Source organism: Cnephaeus nilssonii (assembly GCF_951640355.1).
Source record: "Cnephaeus nilssonii genome assembly, chromosome: 18".
In the NCBI taxonomy this organism is placed as follows: Eukaryota; Metazoa; Chordata; class Mammalia; order Chiroptera; family Vespertilionidae; genus Cnephaeus; species Cnephaeus nilssonii.
The window spans coordinates 37,378,301-37,400,569 of NC_137089.1; the positions used below are offsets into that span (position 1 = coordinate 37,378,301).

The window sequence follows — 22,269 nt, forward strand, 5'->3', positions numbered from 1 at the left end:
ATCATAATGGGTTCTAACCACGCCAAGTTCATGCGTCTGAAATACATTTAATGGCTGAGCAAGTTTACTACTCAGCAGCCTCTTCTATCTTCTCTTCTCCCATCTCCTTTTTATGGGATGCTTCAACCTCATTAGTATTTCAGGGAAAAAAACTGGATCCTGTCCATCATTTTTGTTGTCGCTTTCCTTTTCCTGGCAGACAGAGCCTGAAGTTTCAATAGAGGAAGCGGGGAGGGATACAGCACATTCAGAGTTTATGAAAGACCTTATTTACCATTAAAGTGAAGGTTTCCAGATACTCCAGCCCTGTTTTCTTATGCTCTTCTGTCTTTGATGAGGAATTAAGGACTCCAGCCAGGGCTACAGAAGACACTGAGAGCTGTCTGGCAGAAGGCACTAGCCAATGTCCTGAAGCCGATCATTATTAGGAGTGATGCTGAGGGGTACACTGAGGAGCGGAAGAGTGGGCAGAAACCATTGATAATCCCTTTACAGGGGCACTTCTGAGAGGAGTCTGACTCTGCACACTTAAGTTAGTATTTTTCTGCTAGCTTCCTTGCACATTTTCTTTCTTTCTTTTTTTTTTTTTTTGCAAAGCACTCATTACAGTTTGCCTTTTAATATAATTACTCCATTCCAGTCCACTCAATTGTAAGTCTTTAGAATGGAGGCTGTCAGATGTTAGTGTATCTAAGAATAATCTGAAGACCTTGTCAGATTAGTTTAGGGCTTACATCTTTGAGATTCTATTTAAAAAAAAAATATTTTATTGATTTTTTACAGAGAGAAAGGGAGAGGGATAGAGAGTTAGAAACATCGATGAGAGAGAAACATCTATCAGCTGCCTCCTGCACACCCCCTCCTGGGGATGTGCCTGCAACCAAGGTACCTGCCCTTGACCAGAATCAAACCTGGGACCCTTCAGTCCACAAGCCGACGCTCTATCCACTGAGCCAAACCGGTCAGGGCTCTTTGAGATTCTTATTCAATACATTTGGGATGGGGCCCAGAAATGTCCATTTTAACAAGATCTCAGGGAATTGTCATACATTGCTCTATGACCCACCTTGAGAAACATTTGCCTAGAGATCAAGATCTCTGTGGTCTCACACCCTATCACTATGCAATACACATAGAGGTCCTCAGCACCTGTGCGTGGACCTGAGGCACATGCTCTGGGTGGGTAAAACCCCATTGGTGGTTCAGGCTCAAGGGTGGTTCAAGCTCTCAGAGGTTAAGACCGAGTCTCTAGGGCATTGTGCATAGACCAATTTCCTTTCTTGGTAGAAAGAAATTAGATAAACAGTTCTCCAATTGGGAACAATTAGTAAGAGAGACATAGTTTTTCTGGGAGAACACCTGATAGAAAGCATGATTTATGTACTTACTTTTTATGTCAGCGGGGGGTGCCGACCTAGGGGGGAGGAAATGCACTCATGTTTGATTTTCCCATTCATTACTGGAGGCCTGTTTCCCAAGTCTCCCATCTATTTCTTTTGTTTATTGTTTACTAGGTGCTGTGAAGTCTGCGCTTTCATGTGCCTTGTCCTTTGTTCTTCTGCCACAGGGTGTGAAGCCATTTACTTCTTTCTTCTTTGCTCATGGCTACCTCTAAAGAGACACGTGCAGGAGAAAGAGGAAAAGCACATCTTGCCCATCAGCTGCTCACACATCATTCAAACACGGGTCCTTGATAGAAGAAGAAAAGGACAGCCCCTGCTTGTTGCATTCAGAGGGGTACAGTGATTCATCACAAGCTGTGCTCTCTGACGACATCATCTGCATAACTGATGATTGTTTTAATATCAATAACTGGAAAGCATCTTTATTTTTTTAGAGTTTTGCCTAATGCTTTCAACCATTGGGACAGATTAACATGCCACATTCTTGCATCAAAACCATTCACTCTTCAGTTTATTTAAATGTCATTAGCATGGACCGTTTAAAGTTGTTGTAAGTAGGAAAAAATGCCTCTGAAAAATAACACGCGAATAGTATCAAGACAAAAATATATATGGTTTGTTTTGCTTGCTTGTGCTTTGGCTCTTTGAAGCTGGTATTTTTTTCCCCCACCACTTTTGCCTATGTTAGAGGATTCTAAGTTATACTAGTATAAAAATTAAGTGGAACTAGTCATTGCTCATTAGGTCCTGGATCTGTTTCCCAGTGAGAAAAGGCAATCAACATAAATATTAAAATCAAGACATGCTCTTGATTTTAAGAATCTATCTGCATCTTTTGATGAGCATTCACTAATAACTCTGTCTCTTTAATTAGGGTCAGTGTCTTAAATTATAGCAGCTCTGAGAAGCAAAACTGGCACATATATTCTTGCCTCTGGTTGGATTTACATACCATCTAGATGTTGAAAGAAAGTTACAGACTTGCAAAGGGTCTCCCTTCAAAACAGCACAGAGCAATGGTGATGCTCATTGTAGTGGAGCTTATAGCATAGGCCGGGGCTGTCACTTTCCCATAGTGTCTTTATTTATTATGCTAATTGACTCTCCCAGTGCAGCCAGGAGGGGATCAGCCCTGTGAAATATTCTTGGGGGGGGGGGGGGGAAGGAGGGGGTTAAAAGCAAACCTGTTTTGTGCCTGAATAAAGCAAAAAAAAAATCAATTTTTTCCCTCCCCCCAAAAAACAACAACAACAACAACAAAAACCCAGGAGGGTCAATACCATGGTTGTTTTTGTTCCCATCCAGTTATGTAACTTTGGGGACTTGTTTCATTGCTTTCAGGATTTGTACAAAACACATGAAAGCTAAACAATAGGCGGGAGTCCCAGGAGCGACCCCCGGAGCTGTGTCTTGGAGTCTGTCCTCCCTCCTAGGTTTGGGGGTCTCCTATTAGTTCCATCTCAAGTGCTGACTGTGAGTGAGCCAGTGTGTGTGTGTGTGTGTGTGTGTGTGTGTGTGTGTGTGTGTGTTTAGTTAGCTGGCACGCAACACACTTCCCCAGGGTTGTGTTTCCTTTTTCCTGAGATTTGGCGAAGGGTAAAGGGTCGGAGTCACATGGATACAAAGCATTTGATTAATGTCCAAGTCCCCGCGGTGGCTGCCAGAGCCGCCTCCCCTCTAGCCTGGGCCGTGTGAGGCCGGAGCGGCGGGGCCGGGCGCGCAGGTCCCGGGGCCGGAGCGCCATCCCCCGGGAGTTTCCCCTGCGGTTGCCCCCCGCCTCCCGCGCCCCGGGCCCAGCGGGCGACCCCTCCTGCTCCCCCCGCGCCCCAGCCTCTCCCCCGCAGGTAAAGTCGCCCGTCCCTCCACGGACTTTGCAGAGGCCGCAACTTTCCTTCCCCCGCCGCCGTCCGGCCGCCAGCCCCGCGCCCCGCCGCCCACCATGAGCGAGGAGAGCCGCGGGGACCCGGAGCGGCAGCTCCGCCTGCGCGTGTGCGTGCTCCGCGAGCTGCAGAAGACCGAGCGGGACTACGTGGCCACGCTGGAGTTCCTGGTGTCGGTGAGTGTCCGCGGCGCGGGGCGCGGCTTTGTCTGCGCGGGGACCGGCGCCGGCACCGGGACCGGCGCTTGCATCGCGGGCGCCCGAAGCCGCGCGCGGACGCTGTGTGCTCGGGGCGTGGACCCCGCGGGGAGAGGTTGCTGCCTGCGGTCGCACGGAGTTCGCGGGGCCTCGGCGAGGTGCAGGTTTGCAAAGTTAGCTGGAGTGGGAGAAGGAGCTTGTCCGGGGAATCCCGGCATCTTTCCTCACCCCCCCCCCCCCCCACCTCCCCGCCAGGCCTGCCGGATTACATGGTGCAATTTTTCCCCCCTTTTTCTTCCTCCCCTGGGGATTTTGTGTTAAGACTTTGGCTCGCTGATGAAAGTCAGTCTGCTACATTCAAATACGTTTCGTTTAAAAAAGTACTTGATTCTTCTAGAGCCCGAGTCCATGATTCAGATTTCGGGTCGGGGAAGTCCCTTTAATTAGAGTAATCTCTGAAACAGGGTTCTGGTGGAGGGTCGGTCCTGGGAGGGCAGCGGGGTTATGGTCTCCAGCAGCTGTTTGATATTAGAGCCACATGTGGTGGTCACCCCTTCCTAGTCCGACAATCTCCTCCCCCTCCCCCCACCCTGGGTTTAAATCCGTTCCCGCTCAGGTTCTGGGGTCCCACGGAGCCCAGGAGAGGCGCATAATAAAACGCACGTCAAACAGCTTCACGTTTTCCTAGAACTGGCAGGAACTTTGTTTCAAAGTTTCAGCCTGGCTCACTGGAAGTCGGCTTTGTAAACGGTTCATTCATTGTAGGACCGGGAGGGACAAAATTGAGTGAAAGAAACTTCTGAGACATCACTCAAAAGTTGATTTTTTTCCCCCCTGCTCACTGCTGCAAAGACAAAGAATTTGAGGATTGGCTGCTTTCCACCCAGATGTCCGGGAGAGCATCATTCAGACTCAGGAGCCAGAGCCTTTGCAGGCTCCCCCAAATCTAACCTTCCTCCACCACCCACCCCGTTGGTAACCCTGGTCCAAAGGGAAATGTTTCTTAGGCCAAACTTCCTGCTCAGTTTTCTGAAAGATGTAAACTTTCTGCTTAGGATTATGACCGAGGAAATTCACTTCTTAACTAGGGCAGAAAGGAAGGAACCATGAATGTCTCGGGGGATGGAAGATGCCCAGGTTGGCTTCTGGGTAATGTCTCAAGTGAAAAATCAATCTGCTTGAGCCCCCCAGGGGCCACAGTCTTTGGAAATGTTTGTATATTTGAGACTATACTGGTAATTGGTCATAAATAGAATTCTACACTTCCATGCAGCAATGTAAAAAAAAAAAAAAAAAGAAAGAAAGAAAAGAAAAGCATGTTTTAAAGGAGATTTGAGTTTTAATAGCCTCAAACTGGCTTTCATGAAACTTCGGTGGTGACAAAGTCCTTGGACTTATAACAATCTGAGTCACTTCTTAAATTGCCTTCATTATTACTCCTTTCTGGAGGTTTATGAAAAGATATTGTGGAGAGTCCTCATTTAGAGACATAGCTAACCTAAGCTACCTTAAAAACCAAGTTGTTGATCTTTATTTAAAATATCATTTTTCCTCTAATCTTAACACCTGATTATTAAAACTGCAAACTTATTGCTATATAGAGATAGAAATGATAGGAGGTATAAAATAAATTATATTTTCCTACTTACAAGTAGATCACCTTATAATTTCATTCTTGTCATCTCATGCAAAAATTAGGGACTTTTCCTTTTCTTACGTCCATTATTTGTGCACATGTATGTTTACACACACACGCAAACATGCTTACTGGCCTGAAAGTCATCCTTAAAAGTTTCCCCTGACTTCTTTATAGTCTTAAAACTATTCAAAGCCTAAGATCTACTTATAATACACTATTAGCTTTTCTTTTTTGGGTATTATTGATAGTAACATTTAATTTCCATGTATTATATTTGGTCCATTTAGTTTTAATTTTAGCCTGATCTAATATGTATCAAGAGCTTTAAAAATATTTAAACCCTTTGGCCTGGTAATTCATCTTCTAGAAGTCCATCCTAATGGAATAATCAGAAATGCAGACAAACAATAAAAGTTATTTAAAAAAAATTAGCTGTAATATTAAATAAGCACTGTGGTAAATTTGTTGCAAAAATTTGATAGTGCATTCTTAAGTCAAATTTAAATATTTGTTCGCTTAGTCATTTAGATTTTTGTCATTGCTTCAAGCCATTCACATGGATGAAGGGTAACTCATCTTTATTACAAAGAGATAGAAAACATATTTCTAGTTTTATCAAGAACATATTTTTACTTGCGGGCCCATAAATAAACCAACAAAATGGTATTATCGCTCTTGATTAAGTGATTGTATGGCCTGAGGGATGACTTTTCTTACCAAGACTTTTTACTTCTGAATTCTTTCTCTTCTCTTTTCTAACTCTTCACCTTTGCAGGAGAGAGCACCTTTCCCCACCCCCGCCCCCAGGTAGTCCATGACGTCGCCTTTTTTCTCTGTACATAGACTCAGTCCCTCTGCACCTTCTTCCCAGGGCCTGCCAGGCGCACACTTCTTGATTGAACAGGGGGCTTTCCTCTAAGTGTGCTGCTGTCATTTGGAGTGGCCGTCTCTTCCCACGGGTGTCCTGCTTTCTCGGGGCTCCTCTCTTGCTCCTCCCTGGCCCTTAGCTACCGGCTGGATTCCTACTGGGCTCTCAAGGCTCAGTTCAAGTCCTTCAGAAAACCTTTCTGGAACCACCCTGCATTCCCCCAGGTTAGAATGCTCACTGCTTTGTGCCGACTCTTCCCTGTGGTCACTTCTTCCTTAGCACCAAGGAAAGCTTATGCGTTTATTTGTTTACCTTTGTTTCATTCTACTGGAATGCAGGCTTCTTGAGGCCTCCATTTTATTCACCTGTGTTTCCCCAGGATCTTGTACTATGCTTGAGACATTGTAAGTAATCAGTACGTGCTGAATGAATAAATGAATGAATGAGCAAATTGCCCCATCTTCCAAACTCCTACCCCTTAAAAAAAATCTTTATTGTTGAGAGTATTGCTGATAAATACTCCCCTGTCCCCATTACCACACCCCCCCCCCCCTCCACCTGGTTCCCACTCTGCCCCAGGCCTTTACCACTCTATTGTCTCTGTCCATAGGTCATGCATATATGCATATAAGATTTTTGGTTAATCTCTCTCACCCTTTCCCCACCTCCCCTCACCCATTTTTAAGAACAGTTTCTTAATCATCCTTAAATTTCTGATTTTGGTCTGTATAGATAGTGGAAATTATTTAAGCTTAGGCACATGTGTATTTATGTAACAAAATATTTTAAATTAAACATTAATGCCTGCATTTAAAACAGAAACATGATTTAAATCAGGCATCGAGGTATTTCAGACTTTGTAATACACTGTTATTTCAATTCATTGTATTCTAAATTTTCCTTTGAGACTATGGATCAATTACATTCTCTGGATTATTTATTTTTGGGACAAAGAAAATGGTGGAGAAGGACCAAATTTGCTTGAATATATCTTCATGTTTTGTTTGGGCAATGAAATTTTGTGCTTCATTAGAAATGCTCTAAAACATGTCTCCTAAAGAATGCTATGATGGATCTAGTAGTTAATGTCCAAAGTCTGGACAGTAGTAGGTTGCAACTGGTTTCCTGCTTGCCATCCAGACACAGGTCATGATGCTTTCACAGACCCACCTGAGTGGACAGAAAAAGGACAGACCAGGGCCAGCCTCATGGGTTTCACTTCATAGCAGTTGCACAGGGCTTAACACTCAGAAGGACCTTCGGTAGGTTTAATGTTCTGCCATTACCATCTTGAAATTTTTGCTAATCTTTTAAAAACATTTTTATTGATTTGAGAGAGAGAGAGAGAGAGAGAGAGAGAGAGAGAGAGAGAGAGAGAGGAAGAGGAAGAAAGAGAGAGAGAAAGAGAGATTTGTTGTTCTACTTACTAGTATTCTGCGTTCATTGGTTGATTCTTATATGTGTCCTAACCGGGAATCAAATCTGAAACTTCAGAGTATTGGGACGATGCTCTAACCAACTGAGTTACCTAGTTAGGGTGGAATTCCTGCTAATTTTATCTTTGAACTTGTCTTTTGCAAGTGAAGTTCAGTGGGACAATGGAGTATGATCAGTATAGATACATGTAAGAAAAAAGACTTTATATTTTCAGCACCTTTGATAGTACTTTTTTTCTGCCTTTTGAACAAAAGGCCTCCCATTTTTGTTTTGCACTGAGCCTGGAAAATTGTGTAGACATGTTTCACTATAGCAAGGAGCATTGAGGCAAGATGACCATATACTTTCTTTTTTGTCTAAACTGGGACACTTTTGAGAGTGAAAGACAGTGCTATTAATAACTAGTGGGAAACAGATGTAAACTAGGATCACTCCACACTGTAGGCTGTAAGGCAAAGTTATGTGTCTTGCCATAAACCAAAGATACTGAAATTTGTTATCTGTCCAGGCTTGACCTCATATACTCCAGAATTAGTCCTGTCTCTAATGTATTATGTAACTTGGGAGACATTCCAAAGCTCTTCAAAGCCTATTTTCCTCATCTGTAAAATGGGGAAACAGTAAATGTCTCAAGGCTGCTCTGATGACAAGATGAAGTATGCTTTGGGCTCAGTCCAGAGTCTGGCTCGCAGGAGGGCCCTTTAATAGTCACTCTTATTTCCTCTGTGCGGCAGTGCCATACGGAGCCACACATGCTGGTCATCCTTAGTGCATAATGACATTCTCCTCTACCTTTCGGCTGTGTCTCCGAGGCCCTGCTTCCTCCCCTCTGCTTCCTTCTGCCAGTGCACTCCTTCCCATGGTAGTCTGTACATGCTCAGTTGACTTTAAGACTGTAAGAACCCTTCATACAACCATAGTTAGTATGGTGCTTTACAGTTTACCCTAAACAGTTGCATATTTATTATCTTCTTTGGCCTAATAGGTGTGTGTCTTAGCTCTTTCCCATGACCCTCCCTAGAGCTCCAGGGTTCTGTGATTTGGCTTCACAAAAGGTCAGGGGGAGCCGAATTAGGTGGACTCAGGTTCTCCACCTTCTTCTGATTGGTGTTTTTGCTAAAGCAGTGAGAAAAACCACTTAACTAGATGGTAAACCCCAAGAGAATAGGGTCTGAGCGTTTATTTCCTGTGTGCATTTACTTCCTATGTATGCTTTTCTTGGCCTAAATACAGTGCTTTGTAAATAGCAGGTGCTCAAGAAAACAAACAGGCAAATAAAGCAAAGCAAACAAAACAGTTTGCATGAATTTGAAAACAACTTCTTTCAGTCGTGATCTAACTTTTCCAGGCAAAGATGAATCGATTCAACACATTATGTTAAGGCTTATGTTGTGATCTGCAGTTGTGCCCCTCCTCACCCCCAATTCATGTTGCAGCCCTAACCCTTAGTATACAGATAATCACAGTATCGTGTGGCAGGTGCACCAATCTGTAATAATAAAAGCGTAATATGCTAATTAGACCAGACAGCCTAACTACCTTCTGGATGTCATTCCAGATGTCCTTCCGGATGAAGCCACAAGTGGCAGGGGCTGAGACAGAGGCGGTTAGGGGCGAGCAGTTAGGGGCAATCAGGCAGGCAGGCAGAGGGATTAGGGGTGATCAGGCAGGCAGGCAGAGTGGTTAGGGGCGATCAGGTAGGCTGGCGAGTGGTTAGGGGTGATCAGGCAGGCAGGCCAGTGGTTAGGAGCCAGCAGTCCCAGATTGGGAGAGGGATGTCTGACTGCCGGTTTAGGCCCGATCCTGCAGGCCAGGCTGAGGACCCCCCCCCCCCTACCCCCATGCACGAATTTTGTGCACCGGGCCTCTAGTAGAATGATAAACAAAGTAGCAGGGAGGCATCAAGGTGCTCCCTCAGTATGGGGTCTAAGAAAGCTATTGGGAAGAGATGACAATAGAGCTGGCTTCTGAAAGCTGAGGAGGAATGTGCCAGACTAGGAAGAGAATTATCCATCCCCTCAAAGTAGCATGTTCAGTGTGACCTTGGAATGTGGGAAGAAGTTCCCTGAATCTGTGTCACCTTTGAATTCCTTCTCCTTATTTTCTATTCCTGCCATCCCAGCAGCCCTCAGCATGCACTGCCTCTTCAACAGCCCTAATCTAGAGAAGACCTGTCCTTGCTCCCCTTAATCTGGGTCAAATTATAACTTTCAGAAAGTGTTATTATTTGCTGAAGGAGAGGCCAATAACCCTAGAAATGACATGAAACATAAACAGCCTGGCTTCTCCTGCCTAAGCGAGCTTGCTCTCTGGGTCTGCAGACTCTGCCCTGTTTTAACCATAAACCCTCCGATAGCTTCTGTTTGATCCCCCTGGCTGAGCACTACTCCTGGGCAGATTTGCCTGGGTTCTTTGTTTTCTAGTCATTAGCCTGAGGTGTATACATGAGGATGGCATCAGGAAGTTGCCCTTAAGAGGTCGTGACTCTTTCAGTAAATGTACCATGAACTAAGTAGGGTTCATTCATAATTCTGAATTTTGGAGAATTAATCGTGTGGCCAGAGCCTACTCTCTACACAGAAGGATGTGTCTTTAGTCTATGGTTTCATTTGTACAATTGTATCTTATTATAATATGATGACATAATGGAAAAAATAGAATCTATTGAGATTAGCTTTGTTTCTTATCAAGATAATTCTGTCAGTGGGTTTGAGGAACAAAGTTGGAGTCTAGTTACCCATTAGGAGTTTCTGCCATTGCAGTGGCTCAGGTAAGAAATGTGGAATGTCTGGTCTAAGGTGGAGGCAATGAAGAAGATACCAAACCATAAAACACAAAACATCCAACCACTAGGAGACATTTCTTGGGAAGAACCTTTAGGGTTTGTGTTCACTGAGAAATGAAGGTAAGTAGAATGGGGGACATAGGGTGGTACGTAGGTCTCTAGTTTGAAGATAAGATGGGTAGCGTCCTTAATGAGAAATGGAATGTGAGGGACAGAACAGCATTGGGAGGAGGCGGAGAAAAGAGAATTTGGTTTTGGACACAACTGAGCTGCAAATTCTGCTAATTATTGGAGATAGGAAGATAAAACTTAGAAAAGAATTTGGGGCAAAAGTTAGAGATCTATAAATTAACTATAGATCAAATATGTTGCAGCTGTCAAGTGGATCAGATGACACCAGGGGAACAATTTGAGGAAGAAAACATACAAAGAAGGGTAGGATGTTAGAGAGCCAGTGTTTAAAGGTTAGAGGAAGAGGAGAGTGCCCTGGTGGCTTGGACTGAGCCCTCCTCAGAGGTTGAAACAAAGAACCAGGACAGAGTGATCTCTTGAACGACAAGGAAGGCTCTAGTTCCCCAAAGAAAGGTTTCTTTCAAGTGTCAGCTTTAGAGAAGTAGGTAGTGTGAAGATGGAAGGTTAGCCAATTAGAGCGTCTTTGGGGATTTAGCTTCAGTAGTGTGTGTGAGCAGGAGCCTGATGAAGAATGAGCTGAGACATGAGTGGAAGCTGAGGAGGTGAAGAGGATGGAGAAAATCTTCAATGTGCTTGGTGGTCAATGTAAGGGAAGAAGTGGGTTAGTGTTGCAAGGGGCTGATTTTGTCCAGGATGTTTGAGGAAGGTGTGTACAGCCAAGGAGAAGGAGACAATGAAAAGGGAACTAAAGCAGCTACAACAGATCATGGCGGAAGTCAAATGCCTCTTCTGGAAAACCATGGCACTGGGAGGCAAGGCACTTGGCAAAATTCACCGACCCATCTCGCCATGGAACATTCCCACAGCAACATGCCATTGCAGAACTCAGGCTAAGCAAGCTGTCTCATGTGTACTTTAAACATTCTGCTGCTTCTCTAATCTAGAGCTAGTGGAACTGCTGGGATGGCCTTTGTACCTCCTTTTGAAAACGCCATCGCTCTGGGACAGTGGGGTGAAGTTCATGGTGCAGAGCATGGTTTTGGGGAACCCGACGACCTGGGTTAAAGTCCTGGCATGAAATGTACAAACTGTGTGATTTTTGGACAAATTACATAGCCTCTTAGCCCTAGCTGGTGTGGCGCAGTGGGATGGAGTGTCATCCTGAGCATCCAAGGGTTGCAGGTTTGATTTCCAGTCAGGGCACATATCCAGGTTGCAGGTTCGATTCCCGGTTGTGGCCTGTGCATGAGGCAACTGATGGATGTTTCTCTCTCTAAAATCCATAAAAACATTCTCAGGTGAGGATTAAAAAGAATTACATAGCCTCTTTATGCCTAGTTTCATATTTGGAAGACACAGTTGATACCTCATACCTCACGGGGTTGGCCTGAAGCTCTAATCCGCTCATGGAGTAAAGGTCTGGTCGGTAGGAAGTGTTTTCTCTTTTTCTCCCTTTGCAAACTCTGAGTTTATGTCTCTCTTACCTCACAGACTGAGCCTGGAACTTGCTTAAACCACCTAGCCTGCTCCTGACCCCTTTCTTTTCCAATCCTAGGAGCTCACGGGAGGGTTTAATAGACAAAGCAAGGTCCTGAGGAGGCCAGAGGGGCCATCAGGAATGCAGGGAGGGGCGGTACTGTCTTGGAGCTACAGGAGGGATGCTTTCCTCTGGGAGGAGGGAAGGATGTAAGGCCAAGGGTCAGTTTAGGGGGAAGGAATTTGGAGGTTCCTACCTGGTGCCCTTAATTTATCAGTGGAGTTGAACTCTTGTTTGCTTTGTGTTCTGTTTTTGTTTTGTGTTTGTATTGGCTGAGAGCGAGGTGCCCTAAAAACAGTAATAAAGATTTAGAACATACACTTTCATCAGCACTCAAGGGAATTGGACACAGACATCTGAGGTTTGTTGGGAGTCTGTATAATATCTTTGTATAATTATTCTTTTAAATGTGACTTTCTTAAGTGCAACGTATAAATTTAAAAGTCAAAAGACAGAAGTAAGCTCTCCTGATTTAGTACATCTATTATGACTAGGTTCAAATCTTGAAATGATGGTGTAATACTTTTTAAACCTTGATACAAGTTGTACAGAATTTCTTTATTACATTTAATGCACACAGCCATCATTGTACACACTTTTAAAAAAAGAAACATTGATTTATCTGACAAGGTTTTGGTGTGATTACATTATTCTCAGTGCTGGTCTTTTAACAGTGTTCTGTTGAATGTTCTCTATACCTGGTATTACATTTTAATACCAGATAAAATTATGTTTGTTTTCAGTACAAATAGTTTGACCTAAAAATAGTTATTTTTTTACATTAATTCTTTGAAAATTTTATGTATAATATTTACTTTTCATAATAGATGACTTTTTATTCTCAACATGTTAAAATTGCCTTAGCTATATTAAAATCAATATTTCTTTGATTTATGACATTATATTTACCTCAAAGGTTTCTTTAATTTTTAATATTATATAAGCAATCAAATATACAGGAAAAATATCCCTTAGTAAATTTTTCTTTGTTTAAAAGTGTGGATGAGTCACTTTCCCAATGTTATTGAGTATAATTAGTCAAATACTGACATCTAATAAAAACTTAAAAAAATATTTTTCCCATTCTTATGAACTATTTCATTTGATTCAGGAAGTTAATGATTGTAAATTTTAAGAAAATTGATACATTAAGTTGAGGTTATGATAAAAAAATATGTGAGCTATATTTATTTCAACTATAATCACATTTCTTAATTATACATTTAGTTTTATTTATTTACTAGAGGCCCGGTGCACGAAATTCATGCACGGCGGGGGGGGGGGGTGTCCCTCAGCCCAGCCTGCACCCTCTCCAATCTGGGACCCCTCGAGGGATGTCCGACTGCCCGTTTAGGCCCGATTCTGTTGGAATTTATTTACCTTCTATAATTGAAACTTTGTAGCCTTAAGCAGAGGCCTGGGCCGGCCAGGGTGTGCGGAAAGCTTGGCTTCCTCCATTGCCGGGGAAACCCAAGCCTCCTTCCTGGTCTCTCCGTGGCTGCAGCCATCTTGGTTGGGTTAATTTGAATACTCGCTCCTGATTGGCTGGTGGGTGTGGCTGGTGGGCATGGCTGGTGAGTGTAGCGAAGTGATAGTTAATTTGCATATTACTCTTTTATTAGATAGGATTTTTAAAATTTAAATTCTTTATTGTTTAAAGTATTACATATGTCTCCTTTTCCCCCCTTGATATCTCCCCAGCCACTCCCACTACCCCCAGCACATGCCCTCACCCCTTTACTGTCTGTGTCCATTGGTTATACTCACATGCATGCATATAAGTCTTTCGGTTGATCTCTTACCCCCCTCCCCCTCTCCTGCCTTCCCTCTTAGATTGAATGGTCTGTTTGATGCTTCTATGACTCTGGTTCTATTTTTGTTCATCAGTTTATGTTGTTCATTATATTCCACAAATGAGTGAGATCATGTGATACTTCTAGTTAGTATAGATGATTTCAGACTTTGGTTCCTTGAATTTGTTGTATTCTAGCCTTGCTATATAGCTAATTATAATGGACATAAAGGACCTGTTTTGTGGGAGAATATTTAAGCCAAGGACATTGTGTTCTGTCACTAATGCGAAACACATATTTTCTTTTAAAGGCAAGTCTTTCATTTGAACAGGTTAAATGGTATAATACTTAAGAAATGACTCCAGCTGCTTAAATTTAGAATAATGATATAAAAATATTCTCTGGGTTTATAGCAAAAATATAACAATATAGAATATGAATGGGCAAAAATTTTTATTCATCTGAAAACTTTGTTTCTCTAAGACGGCCAAATAAGGGTTGATATCTATGTTTGGCTTTGCTTTGCCACTTTTTGTTACTTTAATTATCAATTTAAATTGTCTTGGAGAGCCTTTATAGATGGTGACACATTTATAGTGATTGTGTAAATAATGTTGATATTTTTCTTTGATGACTTGTAATGCCTCAACTTGGCCTTACTGCTTTGGAGTCTAGTTTTTTTTTCTTATTTGTCCCAAAGAAAGAAATTTTAGGAGTCCAGAAATGACATCAGCCATTCCAAGGTTTTTTTTCAGTCAGTAGCACTGGGGGAGGAGCTATGGAAAGACATTATTTCACCTAAATGTTAGTCCCATACCCACATTTTCCAAGATTACTTTAATAATTGATTATTTTCCCAGAGGTGAAACTATGAAAGGAAAAACGACTTCCTTTTTTTTGTACACTGTACATCTAGGTTGTATTTCACTTTGTATATCTTTGATATATCTTAATATTTTATATAGAAATATTTTTGTATTTAAATCGTTTACACTTGACAACATTTTTGAATATTCTAGATAGAATTTTATCTCAATGTTTTTTCTATCTCTTAAGAATGAGACCTCTGGCGTAGACTTCTAATTGCCCATAATATCTAATATTCGTTCCTTCTATAATGATAAAAGTTTTAGCTCAGTACTTGACTATCCAGCTCAAGATTACATTTCCCAGCCTTCCTTGCAGTCAGGTTGCATATGTATAGGTTCTAGGCAGTGGGATGAGCAGAAGTACTAAAGTATGTCCTTATTACAAAGGAGTATGCACTCTCCCCATTCGTCCCGGCTGGTATGAGGTTGTGATGGCAGGTGCTGGGGCAACCATTTTGGACCATGAAATGGAAGTCACATGTTGAGAATGACAGAGCAACAAAATAGGAGTCTATTTCTTTATTAAAGCAGTTTAACCTGTGACCTATCAAAATGGGCCTGTAAGATAAATCAGTATTTATTTAACTCTGATCTAAAATCATCTCTGATCTAAAATCTTTTTGAGATTTCACATTTTGCTTCCAAGTTCTCATTGTTATGCAGAAATTATTAAAAAATTGGCAAATTTAAATAATTTTGTGTGCCTTTGCCTTGTCAAACTTAATAGTCTCAATATTTTAAACTTATTTTTAGTTTTTCTTTAATGAATCTTCTCTAGCTCACCAATGATTTCCCTGGATTGTGCTAAAACCACACTCTCTTATTTTAGTTTTTTTTTCTTTAGAAAAAGAAAAATATTTTTCTTACCCACACTTATATATTATTTCTTCTGAAGACCAGAATTTTTGTGTTTATTTTGTATATTTATAAGGATATTTGTTCAACTGCTTTCACTGAGGCCAGATAGCAGCAGTTTAAATGACACAAAAGGCTTGTTTGTGAATATGTAAGGTGTGTGGAATCCACATGGCTTTGTTTTGCATTCTCTCTCGGAGCTCTGGTTTTTTAATTTTTGATACTGTTGCCCAACAGTGTTCCAGGGGAGTACGAAGCTCAGCTCCATCGGGTCATTCAGATTCTCGTTCCTTCTATTTCTCCACCATCCCACAGGACCAATTAAATCTGAATCTATAGGAGAGAGTCAGGCATCAGTATTTTATGTAGTTTCTTCAGGTAGTTCCATTGTGCAAGGAAGGTTGGGGAACCAATACACTAGAGCAGTGGTCGGCAAACTCATTAGTCAACAGAGCCAAATATCAACAGTACAACGATTGAAATTTCTTTTGAGAGCCAAATTTTTTAAACTTCTTCTAACGCCACTTCTTCAAAATAGACTCGCCCAGGCCGTGGTATTTTGTGGAAGAGCCACACTCAAGGGGCCAAAGAGCCGCATGTGGCTCGCGAGCCGCAGTTTGCCGACCACAGCACTTAGAGTGTCTTTGTCATTATAGTTGAAGCTGGCTTATCAGGGCCCCTTGCACATTCCAGAGCCAGGGGGACAGAGGGTGTGAGACAAACTCCACACATCACTTGCATGTTCACCCTCTTGGTCAAAACTTTGTAACATGGCTGAACCAGCTGCAAGGGAGCCTGGGAAGTGTGCTGTGTATTTGGCAGCCACGTGTACAGCTTGGGGAGTTCTATAGTAAAACTGGAAGCCCAGTGCATGAATTCGTGCACGGGTGGGGTCCTTCGGCCTGGCCGGCGATTGGGGCCTATCAGGGCCATCTTGCCCAGTTCTGATCAAGGTGATGGGGCTGGCCAGCCAGGGAAGTACTGTGGGAGGGCTCCAGGGCGTGTCCGGCCCTTTCACCCAGTCCAGATCAGCCGGACCCCAGCAGCAAGCTAACCTACTGGTCAGAGCATCTTCCCCCTGGTGGTCAGTATGCATCACAGCAACTGGTCGAGCAGTCAACCAAATGGTTGATCCATCAGTCAGACACTTAGCATATTATGCCTTTATTATATAGGATAAAGAATTGGAGAATTAATTCTGAGGAGCAAAGCGTAGTCTCTGCCACATTTTGGGCTTGTGTCCTCAAAAAATCATTTATATTAATTCTTAGATTCCTTCACTGGAAGAATCTATTATACTTAAAATATAATTTGGAGTATTTTTCTCTTAAAATAATGTATTCTTACATAGAAATCCATCTAATATTTATCTTTTCATATATGTTTGTAAGTGTATTCTATCATTCTCCCCCCTCCAACCCTCCTAACCCCCCCCCCCCCGCCCCCCGCCAATTGGCTCTTACTATATACAGGAAGAGTTTGTGTAATTTTTATTATTTTTCTGAAGTCTCCCAAAAAAACCCCAGGATAATATTGAAATCTTCAAATATCATGTGTTTGTATGTGTCAGGTGCTGCATAGTCATGTGTACCTCACAACTCACAACTATCTTCAAGTCTTACATCATTGTAACTCACAACTGAGGACACACCAATCAATTAAGTGGGAGGTTGAGGATTCTGAATAGATCTATTTGAATCTGTTCCAAGACTCAGTGGGTGATTTACTGGCCTGGGCATTTCCAGATTGTGGGAGCAGTGTGATTAATCAGGCCTAGGAAAACCAAGGCAGATTTGGAACCCAGACACAGAACTTGACTCCGGATGTACACAAAAACTAGAAGTCAGGAAGGAACAGCAGTTCATTTCAGGCAAACCGTCAAGAGCAAGAGAGCAACAGACGCTAATGGTCAGCCAAGACAGGTCAGAGCCGGGCAAATACTCGGGAGCCAAAGATTACCCAGAAGTCAGGAGTTTCTCGCTCAGAAATGAAGATGCACAATGAACCTTGAAAAAAATAGACAACTTTAGTTCTCCTGTTGGTTATCTGTTAACAAACATCATTCTTGAGACTACTTTCAGCCAAATTTAAGTATTCTAGGATCATTTTGGATCTCTCTGTACTTATTTACTTATTACTTTATATCATATTAGAACTCTTGGTTTTATGTGTTAAATGTAGCTCATGTTTATCCTATACATGCTTAAATCAAAAGATATTTGAGGCAAGGGTTAATTTTACATACACACACACATGTACACACCTCCAAAATGTGTGTGCTACTCTGCATTCAGTGGATATTGTATAGATCACATTGGTAGAAAGCATTAATGTAATTTAAACACAAATGAAGTGAATCCGTAATTGAAATGATTGTTATTCCCGGGATTCTGTTGACAGGCCTACTTTTTTTCCCCACCTAATAAATTTTATTTTTTAATTTTTATTTATTGTTGACAGTATTCCAGATGGTCTTCCATTCCCATCCCCCACCCCCTTTGCCCACTTCCACTCAACCCCTGCCCCTCCCCAGGCCTTCCCCACACTATTGTTTGTGTCCCTGGGCTATGCATATATATTCTTGGGTTAATCTCTTTCCTATCCCCTCCCCTCTGAGGTGACAGGCCTACTTCTTTTGATCCTTTAGTTGAGATAGAGTAACTGGAATTCTGGCAGTCCTGGAATCAAGTTTGACAAATAGGCATGTTATATACGGGGTATTCTCCTCAGTTTCTAGCAAGGACAATTAGCACAGTTATATATATTCTTAGAGTCCAAAAGGAGTCACTGTTCTAGACTAAGAAGATGTACACATAATAATGAAGAATCCCTGCTTTCATGGAGCTCCCACTTTCAACCAGGAGATACGAGACAACAGAGTAAAATTTTGATATATTAGCTCGCCTAAACGGCAAGGAGAATGAATGAAGCAGAGCCGGGGAGAAAAAGCTGTTTATGTTTTGACATTTTATAGGATGAAAAGGCAGGAATTCACTCCTTTCTGTCACGCCTCTTTCTCTGTCTCTAAAAATATTTGAAAATGACATTTATTTTTTTACTCTTACCTTAACAGGCGGTATCCGAGAAGAAGCAGGGCCCTTGTTTAACTCTCCAGTATAATTATAATCTTTACATGAAATTAAACCCAGGTGAACATTGCTAATAAAGTTAATAGAACAGATTAGCAAAAGCGTGGTGACTAAGATTTAAAGCTTTCACTAGCTGTCATTTTCCAGTACATTGATTTGAACGTAATAGGCCTATTTTTTTGGAGGTGCCAACTGAAAATCCACTACCTCATTCCAGTGCCAGTGGACTGAGGCACCGGAAAGGCGGGTGGGGGTGAGGGGGTCGGAGATCCCGAACGCTCCGCTGCCTCTAAAGCCAGTTTTGTAACTGTTACCTTAGGTAACCCCAGGCATGAGTTAAAAGCTAAGGTACAGGTCACTTGTTTAGGGTCTTTCCCTGAGAGGGAACGGGAAGGGTAAGCAGTGTTCCCGGCAACACCTCCCCTCCACCCCCTTGTTCCTAGGGTATTGTCCCCCTAAGGTCCCTGTAGAATTGACTCCCTGGAGAAGTGTGGACAGCTGGCTGCAGCCCCTTTGTGGCCTGTAAAGTGTCTCTGGGAGCCACTGCCAGACTGTGGGGGAGGGGAAAGGTCACTTCAGGACTGTGGAAAATATTCCCTTTCCCTCCGCATCTCGAGGCCTTCCTGTTAATAGCGTCCAGGAGCTCGGATTCCGAGGCTGAAGTCTGGTTCAGGGCTGGTTGGTTCTTGAAATGATATTTTTAAAGCAGCCTTTTGCAGCACTTCATTCTGTAGATCGCTGACTGTGTAGCACAAAGGAGAGGAAGTAGATTTATTGCTATCGTCCTTACCAACTTCAGAATAGAAATTGGTGAATAATTATGCTTATGTTAGATGTTAAAAAAAAGCATAACTAAAGGGAAGGGGTTTAGCTGCCTGTAATTTTTGATAAGCTTGTGTGCTTTCCTCTTCCGTTTCTCTGTAGAGACCATTCTATGGCTAATACATCATAAAAGTTAAAAGGAAGTGCAAACACAATTACCACAGAAAGTTGAAATCTTTTCCATTCACTTCTTTGTGCTATTTGTGACTTGTCTGCCTGATTGTTTCAAAGTAAAAAAAAAAAAAAAAGTTGGTATTCTTATCTCTCCTTTATCAGTGGCACTGGGTTTTGAGAGTGTGGTTGGGACAAAACCAGCCCTAACGCCAACAGCCGTTGTGCTAAACCACGGGACTGTGTACAGAATATATGCAGTGAGCCTCAAAGGCAAGTAGATTTGTCTCATGAAATCATGTAAGATGCAGTGTCTAGGAGGGAACTTCCATTTCATTCTGTAACAACATGTTCGGGGTCATCAGTAGCTCTTACTTAGGGGCTTTGAGATCGTCTGCTTCGCTGTGCTCAGGATCTCAGCACTCGTCCTGGCCATCAGTCCCAAAGTCCCAGGAGGAGGCCCTGCGTGCTGATGGTGCTCATCAATCAAGAGCACAGTGTCTGCCTTTGGGGTCATCACTGGGAAGCGAGGCTGGGTTTAGAAGTCGGTCTAAGATAACATCTGGACGTTGTCGAGGGTCATGAAAGGAAATGGGGTCAAGGGTTAACACAGCTGAGTTCTCTGTGACACAGAGCCAAGGAAGCAGCTTTCGGGGATCTCTGCCACCTTTTACTCTTGAGAAATGTAGTTAGTTCCTGCTGCTCAGCCCCTTCCCAGGCTCTCTGGTCTGGTCCCCCACTGCTCCCCCTCTCCCCCCTCCTCCCCCCGCACCCTTCACTTTCAGGATCCTCCGGCAGAGACACTTCCCGGCTGCCGGGTAGCTTCGAGTAAGGACTTCAGGCTTGTGATACTGTCTGAGGGATGGATGATCCCATAATAATAAAGACCAATATCTGTAACAAAGAGAGTTAGATTTTAACTGCTTTTATTAAACTTCTTTCCTAGATGATTAGAATCATCATTTGTGCCAATTAGTTTATAGTTACTCCCTTAGTCCCTTTTCCAACTAGGAAGGTTTATTAATGTTTTATGATTATTGTGTAATTTATAAGAATACTTACCAGACACAAGGACCTTCCTTTATGTACCAAGTCTGGTCTTACCTAGAGACTGAGCCTTTAGGAAAAGCTTGAAAACACTCCTGACGACTTCTCTGGAGGTGAGCAGGTTCCCTTTGCTGCCTGTGTGAACATTAAGAGGGTCTTTCATGTCACTTACGGTCCCAGGTGCACAGAGGTGAAGTAGGTTGTCCAAACAAAAGGACAGTCAGAGACTTTTTGGCCCATCATCTGAGCCCAATACTCAAGTTATATAATATATAATGCCCTATAACTCAAGTTTCTGTAGCTCAATTTATTCTAATTCCCAAGCACCTTCAGTACTTCTTCCGCTTGATTGTTTATGCCAGTGATATAATCAGTTTAGAGATTCAGGAAGTATGAAAAAATAAGGAAGACAGAAATCAGTTATCTCCTTCTTTTTTGGGAAACCACAGAGCAAAGTAGTTTTGTTTATTAACTTGATGATGTTTGAGGAACAGTTGTTGAGAGTGAGGTTAAGACCTGTTGTTCGGAGTTACAGTCTCTACATTTCATGTAATACAGGATAAGGTCCAGATACAATTTAGTCTTCAAACTGCCACACCAAACTGAAAACAAAAATGAATAAAAAACCCCAAACAAGAGCCATTCCTATTCATATGAAGAAAAACCTTAATACCCTTAAGGACGTGGGATTAATTATCCCAGGAAAATAACAATACCCCTAATCTATTTCACCCTTCTATGTCTCTGATGGAATCAATTTACAAATAAAAGTCTGACATTTTACTTTGAGTTCTCAGCCCCACCAACCTCCTACAGAGATTGGGCTGGGCTGCCAGTTTGGGAAAATACACCAAAAACACTTGGACTTAAAGAGTTCTCACACTGGTAGCTACAAACGCATGTTTTCTTAATCAAGGGGTAATCCCACTTTTGACTTCAGAGTAAGAAATATGAAATAAATGAGGAGACAGTTGTCCTCTTCCGAGATTGTGATGCAATTGATGTCATACATGAGGCTACTCAGAACCTTCTAGACCAGAGCCTGGAGGGTAAGGACAGAGCCTGGTGTTGCAGAGCTTCCTTGCTGCACCTGCTGACCCAGGCCCAGACTATCTGAAGTTATTTAGCAATTATATTCTTACACTAATTTACTTTATGCAAACAGATTCTCCTTCCACTGTCACGCTAATGACAGAGTGAAGGCCTGTGATGTTTAGACTGTACTTTTGAGGGGAATTGTTTGCTTTTGCTTTTGTAGAACAGTGATTAAAATGGTCAGATTGAAGGGGTGGTATAGGGCAATGGTTGGCAAACTCATTAGTCAACAGAGCCAAATATCAACAGTACAACGATTGAAATTTCTTTTGAGAGCCAAATTTTTTAAACTTAAACTTCTTCTAACGCCACTTCTTCAAAATAGACTCGCCCAGGCCGTGGTATTTTGTGGAAGAGCCACACTCAAAGGGCCAAAGAGCCACATGTGGCTCGCGAGCCGCAGTTTGCCGACCACGGGGATAGAGGAATAGTGATGGATGATCAAGGTGGCCTGGGGTCAGATGGTGGTGGGTAGACTTGAAAGGCAGAGAAGTAGCTTAGAACTATCAACAGATAATGGAGAGTGAGGGGACATTGCTGAGCCAGGGAATCAGAGAATTGAGTCTTGATTCAGGAAGAGTCACCTGGAAGATTGGCTTTAGACAGGCAATAGGTTGTAGGAGTGGCTCTCTTGGGCACAGGGGGACTGGAAGAGACCAACCCAGTGAGCCCAACAGATGTTGGAAAAACTAAATCAGTGGGGAATATGA

General features: G+C 42.5%; 1 protein-coding gene across 1 annotated transcript in view; it reads left to right on the top strand.

Moving 5' to 3' along the window:
- The first annotated feature begins 3,055 nt into the window (after positions 1–3,055).
- PREX2 (phosphatidylinositol-3,4,5-trisphosphate dependent Rac exchange factor 2) overlaps positions 3,056–22,269 on the top strand; it is a 220,664-nt gene continuing 201,450 nt past the window's right edge. Inside the window, exon 1 of the mRNA XM_079796248.1 lies at positions 3,056–3,459. Coding sequence (XP_079652374.1) covers positions 3,343–3,459 — 117 coding nt within the window. The 5' untranslated portion in view covers positions 3,056–3,342. The remainder of the gene's footprint in view (positions 3,460–22,269) is intronic.